Genomic DNA, 13,699 nt, shown 5'->3' with positions numbered 1-13,699 from the left:
AGATGAACTCAGTCTAACGTCAAAGGGATTGTCCAGTGAAATAAAACCTCAGCAGGTTTATGGGAACATTTATTTTTTTGTCAATTAAAAGGTCATCAATTGGCCCAAATATTTTTGAGAGTTGCTCAAGACTGCACAAAAAAGTCAGCATTCAAGGGCCATGACCAATGTGAATATGGGCTAGTTTTTCAGTAGTTCTAAGAAGTGCTGTTAACCAAGGGCCCTACAGAAACTAGTTAAATTAATGAAAACACACAGGTAAGAGCTGCGCTATGATGTTGTAAAAAGTGTAGATCAGACCCTAAACCCTCTAGTTTGGTGCTAAAGTCCTAAGCAGGGACACATATTGGACTCCACTAATCATGTTATCTAGAATTCCTAAGGAACCTCAGCCCAGATGTTGATAAGCAGAACTATGAAGGCAGCACTGGGCTCCATTACAGATGGAAATTTAGGAACCATGTGCAGAAACATACCGTATATAAATCGTACCAAAAAACTTACAATGAACGTTTTAGGAAGGAACTTCTAGAAATTATCTTACATCATGGTAAAAATACAATGTTACTCCCTTAGTAACTATTTACACAAGGCTGACACTGTGTACTGTGATTTTCCTGAGCATTTACGTACACACAGATTTCTACTTCGTCAGATGTTACAATCTAATCTGTTACTACAAGATGGCAACTACTACAACTTTTAAATTTAAGGGCTTTTGATCCAGTGATATCACTAAACTATTACTGCCCATGTGACCGCAGCCTAAAGGGGACATCTGAATTGAGCCAAGGAAAGGGGGGTGATGGTAACTCCACTGCAAATCAGCCACGTCTGAATGTGGCCTAAGGAACACTATACTACAGCAGACACATCACAATATATAAGATACGTCCAAAGTATCCCCCTAATTCATGCGAGTTCTAATTGCTCCGCACACTATTGTGCATTGGGAAGAATCTGCAGTAGAAGGGAAAATACAAAACACTAAGCACAGATCCACAGGTCAGGGACTACTAGTCTGTACATTTAGCTAGACCATGTTTATGAGCAGCCAGACTACTACTTAAAGATCAAAATGGCTAAACTATGTTAGTTACAATCCACCTGCCCTATACATGATCCATGTAGAGAAGGTCACAACTTTACTGCCCAAACTAATCACCCACCTGCCATTTCCTATAACACATAAGTTTTACTATGTGAACAAGGCGAGAGGTTTCCTGTAGGTTTATAGGCAGCAGATGTCTCTACGTGGAGCTGGTGAAAATCAACTGCACTACAATTCTCTTGTATAATCTGTGTGGAGGTCTCAAAAAAGGAAATTAGAGGTCCAACCAAGTTTGATTGTTATCCCCTATCCCGGTGGTGGTGAACCTATGGCATGGGTGCCAGTGCCCTCTCTTTGGGCTCTTAAGCTGTGACTTCCCGCATAGAATTTGCCAGACTGAACAAAGGAAGTCCAGGACCTGCTGCGTTATATTAAAGTGGCTCATCTTGGCTGCCTGGGACTACAGGAGGAGGTATTGACCATCAGAGCAACTTCTTCTCCAAGCCCCTGCAATTATTCTTCTCAAGCTACTGTATTGGTGTCCTCAGGATGCTGATACGATTGAAAGCTGTGACAGAGTTTGGAGCAGTAAGTTAATGCTTAAATTGGTGGTAATTTGGGCAATTGGTCTCTAAAAGGTTTGCCATTACTGCCCTATCCAGTGGATAGAGGATAACAATCATAATGCTGAGTGTGTGACTGCTGGGACAACACTGATAGCCAGAACAAGGGGCCCATTCTGACTTATACATTAGGCGAAAGCTCAAGCAAGTATCCTGCTGCTCCATTAAAGAACAAATGGCAATGAATTCCTAAAGAATTCTGGACTTTCTGCTAAAAGGGTCAAATTTGTTCCAAAAGCGATTTTACCAGTCCCAAACTTGGCTTATCAAAAAAAAAAACAAAAACAAACACACACACACTAAAAAAAAAATAGTACTAGGTCTCCCCTATATAATACATATTCATGCCCCGTTCTTCCATATGGGATTCCTTGGTGCATTACAGTATATTTACACTGCTGGGTCCTGGGGCAGCGTGTGAAACAAAGAAGACATTCTTCACATCAGAAGTAAAATATTCCTGGAGACACATTGCACTGCTGCCCAGAAACTTAGCAAAAACGATTTTGTATTCTTCTGATAGACGGCCCCAGGTCTTAGAAGAACAGACGGATCCAGACATGATCTGCATGGCCCGAGTAGCCCTCGATAAGAACATATTACAAAAAAAATGAAAATGCGAAAACACAAAAATTCCACTCACATTTTTCAAATGTTTTACTATTCTGACATCTCAGAGGGAACTTATCCGTGTAAGTCACTATTATAACAAGATGTATAGGACTTTATCCAGAGTAAACGTACAAAACTGTGATGTTATCTGCACCTTCTGATGTCAGAGCTGTCACTGTACCAAACCACAGTGTTCAGCACACATAATTATCTCACACACAATGCCAGATACACAGTAGTGTCTATAAAATGTTTCCAACCACATAATAGTCCCCATAAAATACTCACTGAACAATTGTGCCAAGTACAAGGAGCTTACAATATTACACATCTCCCTTGCAGTCTATGATAGACTTATTTAACTAGAAGATACCTGAATGCGGTGACTTTAAAGGGTTGTTCTAGTGATCTTGTGTAAAGGGGAAAATAATAAAGTGGATAACCATCGATCACGGGAATTGGAGTCCTTTTCTAATATATGGAGTAGCAGGTATAAGAATTGATTCTGCTACTCCATTCAATTCTATGGGAGAGTGGGAAGTTTTCAAAGCACAGTGCTCAGATATCTTTGGCGCTCTCAGTCAGTGCACTGAGATTCAAGACACAGATCTAACACCACCCCTTTAACTGCGACTGATGTTTTACACTCTGTCTGCATGACATGATAAAGGCAAACCGGGCAAATTGAGTCTGCCCCTGGTGAGTGATTTGTATATCCACCTGTGTGACATCAAATGACCAGGAAGTAAACAATTAAACTGTCTATTGCCAGCAAGCATATATATACTGGGGCTCATTTACTTACCCGGTCCAGTCGTGATCCCGCGGCGCGTTGTCTGACGTGGATTCGGGTTCTGCCAGGATTCACTAAGGTCGTGCACCCGATATCCTGCAGGTGTCGCTGCTGCACTGAGGTCTGCCGGAGTTCACCTGCTTCTTCCTGGTGCACGCGAGTTTTTTAAATTCCGCGTTTTTTCTGAATTCGGCGCAAAACGGAAAAATTCTGGAAACCCGACGAAAGTGCGGCCGCGGAGCCCTTAGTAAATGAGCCCCATTGGCTTAGGAGGCTCCCTTTAAATTTCAGGATTGAGGCACTAAATCATTAACATTTGCTTGGCACAAAGTTGAGTAGCAAGGAGTTATATTTGGCCTTAGAACATTTGATCTCTTCTAGTACCTGCTCATGGATAAATGGCAATAGAGCTTTGCATGTGGATATATGAATTGTTCACACACTAAGGAGGTTGTCCAGGAATAGAAAATAATAATCTTTATTTATATAGCTCCATCATTTTACACAGCACTTAACAGATTAACGTGTTCACATCTGCCCAAAGACGTTTTGTTCAACTTGAGCTATTTCCAGTGAACAGGGCTGCAATACTACTACCATCCACTGGACAGATGTGGCGCAGTTAAAGGGAACCTGTCATCAGCAATTGGCCTAATAAACCACTACCAGAATATTTTCAAGCAGCTGAACACCTTCTAGTTTTTGTTTCTTTCGTGGTCCTGTGTGGTGGCATCATCCAGAAAATCAACTCCGTAATGAGCTGTAAATTGGTTGTACAAAGTCATGGAAGCGGAGAGTTAAACACTGAAGTCAAGGTTCTGGGGCACTGAACACCTCCTATTCTGAGACGGAGGTCATGCATCGGACATCAGGAGCTCTAGTTAGTGATGCCTCTCAATGTAGGGCCATCAATCACAGTGAAGGGGCTTTCTGAGGAAGAGAGAGTCTGATTTCAGTGTCACAGACTCCGCCTCCTTGACTTTATACAACCAACTTGCATCTCACTTCAAAGTAGACTTTCTGGATGATGCCACCACAACGGACCATGGAAGAAACATAATCTGGAAATTGTTTGGCTGCTTGACAACATGCTGGTAGTGGTTTATTTGGGCAATTTCTGCTGTCAGGTTCCCTTTGAGGAAGAAGAATTCTTCCTATTCCATCATGTTCCCTGTTCTAGGAGAATCACTGTTTAAACTTTTGAACCTACTTTAAAAGGACACCAGCCACCACAAATTAGTGCCCCTATCCAAACATACCTACTCATTCTATTCCCCAGACCCTTTTTAAAGCAGTCCAATGCATAACCCTGACTTTCATGAAACTTTACTAATCGTCCCATGACATACGTATAGGTCCAATTGATGGACCAGCTGTCCGGCTTATTCATTAGGGGGCAGTCCAGGCACTCCTCTTTCTTCACAGGCTGCCACTAGCCTGGGTACTAATAGTTGCGCTTGCACCATAGATGCCGGCGATGCCTCCGCCTTCAATAACAGGAGACGTCAGTGAGGCAGCGCATGCGCAGTAAGCCCCCCAAGGGGCAAAGAGCTGGAAGTCGGCAGCGCTTGTTCACTGGATCCCCTAATTGCCGGGATCTAGTATGCAAACGCGAGAATTGGAACTCCGGAGAGTGTCGGTCAATCGGACCTATAAGTATATCATAGGTCATATGCTTACAGAGATATTTCTATGAAGAAGAATTTCATATATGTAGTCAGGATAACAAAATAACACATTCTCTAATTCACTGTTATTAACAGAAATCCAGCATTTCATAGATATAATACCAACCTGTCTCTATCAGTTCTGCTGTACACAATTTCAGTTGCCCCCAGACAAGACCCTGCAACTTAGGGTTGGGGAAGCCATCTTGCTTTTCTGGGTGATGGTGCATGAGCCGAGCTGCTCTCTGCCTCTAGCCCCTCCCCCTGCAGTCCAGGACGGATCTCTCACTGATATACACACACTGACATTCGGCCGGCACCATCCAGAGGAGAACTACAAGCTACAGGCAGATAAGTTCTTTATCGGGGGAGGCACAGCAGATCTGATAGTGTGTTTGTGTGTAGCTGAGATGTAGCACGAGCTGGAGAGTGTCATTGTATGTTATATGCATCTCATCTCTGATCTGTCTCATCTCTTTCTTTCTTTGTGTCAGATACTAGTACAATGTTCAGAAGGTAAATGTGTATATAAACCTGTACCCTGATAATCTAAGCACATTGTCACTGCACAAAACTAGATGGATAATGAAGCGTCTGCTTAGAGAGTCCCCCCCCCCCCCCCGCCCCCCACTCTGATCTTACACCGAGCAGCTTAGGGAGTGATAGGAGCTAAAATAACAATACTGAGTAACATTGTAATGTAAGGGGGTTAAAAATTACCTTTATTGTGTTATCATCACTAGGGGATTGAAATTTCAGAGTTTTCTTTCATGGGCAAAAAAAAAAAAAAAACCCACCAAAAACAAAAAAACACAAACATTACAACCTCTGACCTGCATGTCAGTGACACAGCAAATAAGCCTTCCATCCCCAAAAAATAGAGAAGAAGAAGAAAAAAAAAAAAAAAAAAAAAAAAGAGAGATAACACGGCATGCTGTCCTACAAAAACAACCAGAGAAGGAACAACAGTTCCAGCACATTTTGTATCACAGAGCGGCAGGGGGTTCACATATTTATAACAGTGGCCTATTACGATTACAGGGCTGAACTAATATATAAATATATGAAGATCTGGTCAGTGAATCTATTTGAAGCTTTTTTTTTAACTATTGCAGAAAAAAAAATATAATAAAACAAAAATCACAGACATTGCGGCTTAACTAACTGTGACATCTGAGCGGCAAGTAAATACAATTAAGGTGCAGTATTAGGACACAGACGCAATCAAAATACGAAGGCAGCCAATCAAAATGTGACATTTTAGAACAAGATCCCACATACAAACACAACAGTCAAAACCAAAATTTAATCTCCTCAGGTTCTTACACGTTTGTTGTTCTCAGGCCGCAAACGAGTGTCATCCGATTTTTGCAGACCGACAAAAAGAGAAACGTAAATCTGGCCAATGACGTGACTAGCTTGCCCAACCTTGAAGGGTTAGATGTAATTTTACTGAGCGAATGATCTGCAAATACGGATTACACATGGATCACAGCCAAAAACAATGTTCATTTGTGTACATGAGGGCTCAGACTGCTTGGACGCACAAGCTCAGATCTGCAGCACTGGGTAAATAGTGACAACTTGCATGGAGGGCTGACGGATTCTGCCGCTTCTTCTCTGCTTGTCAGAACAATATGCATCACGATAAACCAGGGACACTTACTCATAGACCCAGTCACTGTAATCTTCTTATAATTCTTATCCATGGCCTCCTTTCTTCTAAAATCAACTTTTAAAATAATGCTAATGAGCTAGAAGGGCTCGTAGGGGTGTTACTAGAGCCCCTGCATGCTGTAACTTCACAGGCTGTATAGTGTAACAGCCTATGAATCTGTAGCACGGTGGGGCTCTGCTACCATGCCCAGGAGCCACAAAGCATGATTTTAAAAATTGATTTTAGAAGGAAGGCGGCCATAGATAACAAATATAAAAAGATTACTAGTCACGGTGACTGGATTTATGAATAAGTGTCCCATGCCGGATCCAGATCACATGGAAACACAAAACATTTACTTGGTAGACACAGAAAAAGCAATTTAAAGGGTTCGATGTGAATTGAAAAAATGTAAGCTACTTCCTCCAAGAACCAGAATACCTGTCCATAATTGTGTCTGATATTGCTCAAAACCTGTGGGGCAAAACATGTGCCAATGAAAGTAGGCATGATTTTCTAATCCTGGAAAAATCAGTGTCTTTAATATTCCCAAATCACTTCATCCCTGGTTGAATAAGTTATTACTTAACCCCTATGCGCACCTGGACATTATATTGCTTCCCTGTAACCTTGTATGTAACCCGGGGACTGCCTGTATAACGTCCCGCTTCTGGCACTGGCTCACGGACGGAGATGGCACCAGAAGCAACGGCTGTCAGCTGTATATTACAGCTGACAACGTGCCGCAACACACATGATCGGAGCCGGGTCTGATTGCGAGTGTTAACCCTTTACACGCCGCTGGCAAGAATGATTGTGGCACGTAAGGGTCTTCCCCCTATGGATCGAATCCCCTGTGACGGTTACCAGGGCATCTGATCCTCTTCTGGGCAGCCATGAGGTCTCCCAAGTACCCGAGGTTGCCCGATGTCCCTGCCAGTCAGATCCCTTTCAGGTCTGACTGTAAACTGTCTGCGCATGCGTCTGCATGCCAGACAGTTTACACTGCTCTACAATGAATTAGTATTGCAGAGGAGTGTATTGAATTTGAACCAGTGATCAGAGCATAGCGGGTTCAAGTTTGTATAAGTAAAAACGGTTTAAAAAAAATAAAGTTTAAATATAAAAATAAATAAAAAATATAAGTCCCTAAAATGTCACTTTCCCATACAAACACTTAGTAAAGTATAAAAAAACACAAATAAAATATATTTGGTATTGCCGCGTCCGTATCAATCTGTAATAAAACAGAATTATTACTGAATCTGCATGGTAAATGGCGGGGAAAAAAAATGTTCCAAAAAAGGATAATTTTAAATTAATACCTTTTAAAAAATGCTCTAAAAAGTGATTAAAAATGTTACGCACTCTAAAATAAGACCTCTAAAAAGAATAAGGCTTCTCGCAATAAATAAGCTCTTAACTAGATTCATCAGCCGAAAAATAAAAATTTTATGCTTTTGAAAAAGATGCTAAAATGAACATTTTTGCCAAATTACTTTTTATTCAGTAAAATTGGGGAAAAAAATATACGTGGCAATCCATAGGATAAAAATATTATATTTTTATGGTATAGTAAACGGCCAAAAAAAAAATGTCTTCCTAAAAATTGCTGATTTTCATTTCCTCCACAAACAACGAGTTAATAAAATCTCACCAATTAGCTATTGATGCCCCAAAATTATCTACCAGAAAAGTGCATCTCATGTGGCAAAAAAATAAGCCCCTGTAGGTCCACAGTGGGCTGTGCGCCCATACAGCAGGATACCACCACATATGGGGTATCTGTGTAGGAGAAATTGGGTATCAAACTTTGAGGAGCTTTTTTTCCATTTAATCCATTGCAAATGTTAATTCTCCACCCAAAATGAATGTATTGTCAAAAAATATTACAATTTATAGACCACACCTCCGTTTTGTCTTAACCCTTTAGGTGTTTTATAGGTGTTAAACTTCTTAAAAGTGCTTTTTCATACGTTGAGGTGTATAGATTTCATAATGGGGTAATTTACTAGTCTCGCTATTATTCAGGCCTCTCACAGTCAATTAAAAGTTGAGCAGGTCCATCTAACTAGGGGTTTTGGTGATTTTCCAAATAACGGCCCCCTCATAACATTCTCGTAAAATATGTGAAATCTGAAAAAAACATCCAACATAAACGAAGACATTTGGGAAATGTAATTTATTTGGGTTCAACCCCTTATAATGACACAGGGCAGATTTGAAAAATGGGGCCGCGTCCTAGAGGTCAAAATAGACTGCCCTGAAGGGGTTAATAGTCAATCATTTACAGAGGGGACCAAGGATTTAAGCAGAACTTCTGTTTAGAAAAAAAAAAGAGAACTAGTCTGTAGTGATTTATTTTCGGTGTCTTCTGCTCGGGTGACTGGAAATCATAGTATCTTCTGTTCAATAAACTTTATTGAAAGATAACACATGACAAAACTCAAGGCATAGCCAGTATATCAGGTACATGCTGTGTCTATACATTTTCTTACAAATGTGAGAAACGGGCGCCAAATAACTATCAATTCGGTAATAACATTCAAGAGTGCTCCTGTCTGAGGTGAACAATATTTAGGACAACATAAAGATTACTTCTGTTCATGTGAAGCATAAAGGTAAATGTTGAAGATGACCGCGTCTCAAGTTACAAGTATTAGTAACAATACTAGCAGCAAAGCAAACATCAATAACAAAACAAATTTAACACAAAAGTACAAAGGGAAGTACACAAGGGATGAAGAGGGATGGGAAGGGGTGGGAGGGCATTAGAAGGAGACACATAAGGAAGAAAAAGGGGGATAAATATATATACAACCAACTGACTCCTATGTATCTACCGCTCGGTCTGCGCCTGAACAGCAATTGATAAGGTGGGGATCTATGGGCTGCCCCCATCCGCTATCCAAGATGCAAATTCCGTCGGACTACGGAAATCAATCCACAGGGACCAAATTTTGTTGTACCTATCCATTTGTGAATCTGCAATCCCCTCCATAGCTCACATCTCCTCCATTCTCATGATATGATTCATTGGTCCACCCATACAGCCCGGCTATGGCACACTATACCCTGGCACCACATGGTATATAACATACAACCCGACTATGGCACACTATACCCTGGCACCACATAGTATATAACATACAGCCCGGCTATGGTACACTATACCCTGGCACCACATAGTATATAACATACAGCCCGGCTATGGTACACTATATCCTGGCACCACATGGTATATAACATACAACCCGACTATGGCACACTATACCCTGGCACCACATAGTATATAACATACAGCCCGGCTATGGTACACTATACCCTGGCACCACATAGTATATAACATACAGCCCGGCTATGGTACACTATATCCTGGCACCACATGGTATATAACATACAACCCGACTATGGCACACTATACCCTGGCACCACATAGTATATAACATGCAGCCCGGCTATGGCACACTATACCCTGGCACCACATAGTATATAACATGCAGCCCGGCTATGGCACACTATACCCTGGCACCACATGGTATATAACATGCAGCCCGGCTATGGTACACTATACCCTGGCACCACATAGTATATAACATACAGCCCGGCTATGGCACCACATAGTATATAACATGCAGCCCGGCTATGGTACACTATACCCTGGCACCACATAGTATATAACATACAGCCCGGCTATGGTACACTATATCCTGGCACCACATGGTATATAACATACAGCCCGGCTATGGTACACTATATCCTGGCACCACATAGTATATAACATGCAACCCGACTATGGCACACTATACCCTGGCACCACATAGTATATACCATACAGCCCGGCTATGGCACACTACACTATACCCTGGCACCACATAGTATATAACATACAGCCCGGCTATGGTACACTATATCCTGGCACCACATAGTATATAACATACAGCCCGGCTATGGCACACTATACCCTGGCACCACATAGTATATAACATGCAGCCCGGCTATGGCACACTATATCCTGGCACCACATAGTATATAACATACAGCCCGGCTATGGCACACTATATCCTGGCACCACATAGTATATAACATACAGCCCGGCTATGGCACACTATACCCTGGCACCACATAGTATATAACATACAGCCCGGCTATGGTACACTATATCCTGGCACCACATAGTATATAACATACAGCCCGGCTATGGCACACTATGTCCTGGCACCACATGGTATATAACATACAGCCCGGCTATGGCACATTATGTCCTGGCACCACATGGTATATAACATACAGCCCGGCTATGGCACACTATACCCTGGCACCACATAGTATATAACATACAACCCGACTATGGCACACTATACCCTGGCACCACATGGTATATAACATACAGCCCGGCTATGGCACACTATACCCTGGCACCACATAGTATATAACATGCAGCCCGGCTATGGCACCACATAGTATATAACATACAGCCTGGCTATGGCACCACATAGTATATAACATACAGCCTGGCTATGGCACCACATAGTATATAACATACAGCCCGGCTATGGCACACTATACCCTGGCACCACATAGTATATAACATGCAGCCCGGCTATGGCACACTATATCCTGGCACCACATAGTATATAACATACAGCCCGGCTATGGCACACTATACCCTGGCACCACATAGTATATAACATACAGCCCGGCTATGGTACACTATATCCTGGCACCACATAGTATATAACATACAGCCCGGCTATGGCACACTATACCCTGGCACCACATGGTATATAACATACAGCCCGGCTATGGCACACTATGTCCTGGCACCACATGGTATATAACATACAGCCCGGCTATGGCACATTATGTCCTGGCACCACATGGTATATAACATACAGCCCGGCTATGGCACACTATACCCTGGCACCACATAGTATATAACATACAACCCGACTATGGCACACTATACCCTGGCACCACATGGTATATAACATACAGCCCGGCTATGGCACACTATACCCTGGCACCACATAGTATATAACATGCAGCCCGGCTATGGCACCACATAGTATATAACATACAGCCTGGCTATGGCACCACATAGTATATAACATACAGCCTGGCTATGGCACCACATAGTATATAACATACAGCCTGGCTATGGCACCACATAGTATATAACATACAGCCTGGCTATGGCACACTATGGTATATAACATACACTACACTATACCCTGGCACCACATGGTATATATAACACAGCCTGGCTATGGCACACTATGGTATATAACACACAGCCTGGCTATGGCACACTATGGTATATAACACACAGCCTGGCTATGGCACACTATGGTTTATAACATACAGCCCGGCTATGGCACACTATGGTATATAACATACAGCCCGGCTATGGCACACTATGGTATATAACATACAGCCCGGCTATGGCACACTATGGTATATAACATACAGCCCGGCTATGGCACCACATGGTATATAACATACACTACACTATACCCTGGCATTACACATTACATAACATGTGAGTGGGCACTGCCACCATACACTGGGCACATGCCGCCGGTACACGTCTCTCACCCTTCACATCGTTGGCCAGGATCATCCAGTTGGTGGTGAAGCTCCGGCAGTGCCCGCACCAGCTGGCGAAGAATTGGGCGAGCCAGCAGCTGGAGGAGTTGAGCAGCAGCCCCTGCGCCCCCTTCTCCAGGGACACCAGGGGGTCATCCTCCCCGTACAGGTGCGCCCGGGCCGGCCCCAGCAGCAGCAGGAGGAGCAGCCACACACCCGGGACAGCCCGCTCCATGCCCGGCATCATCACAGCTCAAAACCCGAGTGTCCGGAGCGACATCCCGGGAGAGGGAGGAGACCAACACTGCCCACACAAGCACACGGGGCGGGGCTCAGGGCATAACCCCGCCCAGAACTGCCCATAAGGCGGGAAATACAAGATATCGCACAGTGTGAGGGGCAATACATTGCGGTATCGCTGCGGCTCCGACCACTGGGGGAGGGGCTGCAGCCGCTGAGGAGAATGTTTACATCTATGGCGCTCTCCCTTTTACGCTACCGTGCCCATTCACACACATACCACAGTGCGTTATCTGGGGCTAACACAAGTGTTTCTATTCACACTGTTATCAGGAATCTCAGCTCATGGGGTTATAAGTATAAGAAATCCATAACACAACGAGCCAGCATGATAGGTGTATACAAGTATATTCATCACTTTACCCAAATAAATAACTTTGTAAAAATAACTTATCTGTTATCAGTAAGGCTGAGGTCACACTATCAAACCCCAGCTCCGGCCTCCATTACCCTGTAATAGTAAAGGAGTCTCATGTCAGGACATCAACTGGCATCTGGAGAGAGGAGCTGCTGTGGGGGAACTGAGAGAGGGTAGTATATGTGTTTATTGTTTACTGTGGGGGCACAATATTAGAGGAACCTCTGGTTGCAAAATAAGAGGGGACTTTAATTTTAGGGTGAACTGGAGGCACAATATGAAAGGGGGGGCTATAATGTGAAAGGGAGCTGGGGGGGGGGGGGGCAATAAGGGGGGAAATTATATTGAGTGGGGTGTTGTTAGGAGTGTGGTGACTTTCTCATGATTATAGATACACAGCCCCGACCATACAGTGTCCCTCAGACTATGCAGAACACCTCTCATTAATATGAATATACAACCCCACTGCTATACTGTGCTCCCCACTATACAAGGCCTTCTTATATACACTGCCCCCCACTATACACTATCACGTGCCCCCTGCTACACTGCCCCCCACTATACAATGACCTCTGCCACACAGTACCCCTATTTATTTATATACAATGCTCCCTCTTTAAGTTATTTGTTTCAATCTGTTTCTGTCCCAAGAATGATCTGTATACAACCAGGTGCATAATATACTGTATTGAGCAACGCTAAAAAAATTAAAATGATTAAAATATTCCATCTTTTTTTTCCTTAGAATGCTTTTATAAAGATGCTGGGAAACCTCTTGTATAAAAGAATAAATATAAAGATTATGTCATATAGTGAACCCCATAACAAGAAAAAAAACATCCAAATGTCTGAATGAAAGCTTATTCACCATTTGTAACAAAACTAAAATAATCCGAGTGCTCCTGAGCCTTGTTAGCGGGGCACTATAGCTGATCAGTATCTGAGCTGTGATGTGTCAGCGGCAGGACGGCTCCTATCCATGAGGCATCAGGTATGATTGGCTGTAGTGGTCACCTGCCACTACAGGTGGTCACATGACTGGGCTTTTC

At 43.0% G+C, this 13,699-nt stretch overlaps 1 protein-coding gene across 3 annotated transcripts in view; it reads right to left on the bottom strand.

Annotated features, from left to right (window-relative positions):
- QSOX1 (quiescin sulfhydryl oxidase 1) overlaps positions 1-12,303 on the bottom strand; it is a 30,854-nt gene extending 18,551 nt beyond the window's left edge. For 2 of the 3 annotated variants that reach the window (XM_072128774.1, XM_072128775.1), the window contains exon 1: positions 12,002-12,303. In XM_072128774.1, coding sequence (XP_071984875.1) covers positions 12,002-12,239 — 238 coding nt within the window. In that variant the 5' untranslated portion in view covers positions 12,240-12,303. Of the gene's footprint in view, positions 1-7,270; positions 7,317-12,001 lie in introns of those variants that run through there. The other variant, XM_072128776.1, reaches the window with a different exon arrangement.
- Positions 12,304-13,699: the final 1,396 nt, after the last annotated feature.

The sequence above is a fragment of the Engystomops pustulosus genome, chromosome 10, assembly GCF_040894005.1.
Source record: "Engystomops pustulosus chromosome 10, aEngPut4.maternal, whole genome shotgun sequence".
NCBI lineage: Eukaryota > Metazoa > Chordata > Amphibia > Anura > Leptodactylidae > Engystomops > Engystomops pustulosus.
The sequence above is the reverse complement of the archived record's forward strand: the minus strand, read 5'-3'. Positions and strand labels throughout refer to the sequence as shown.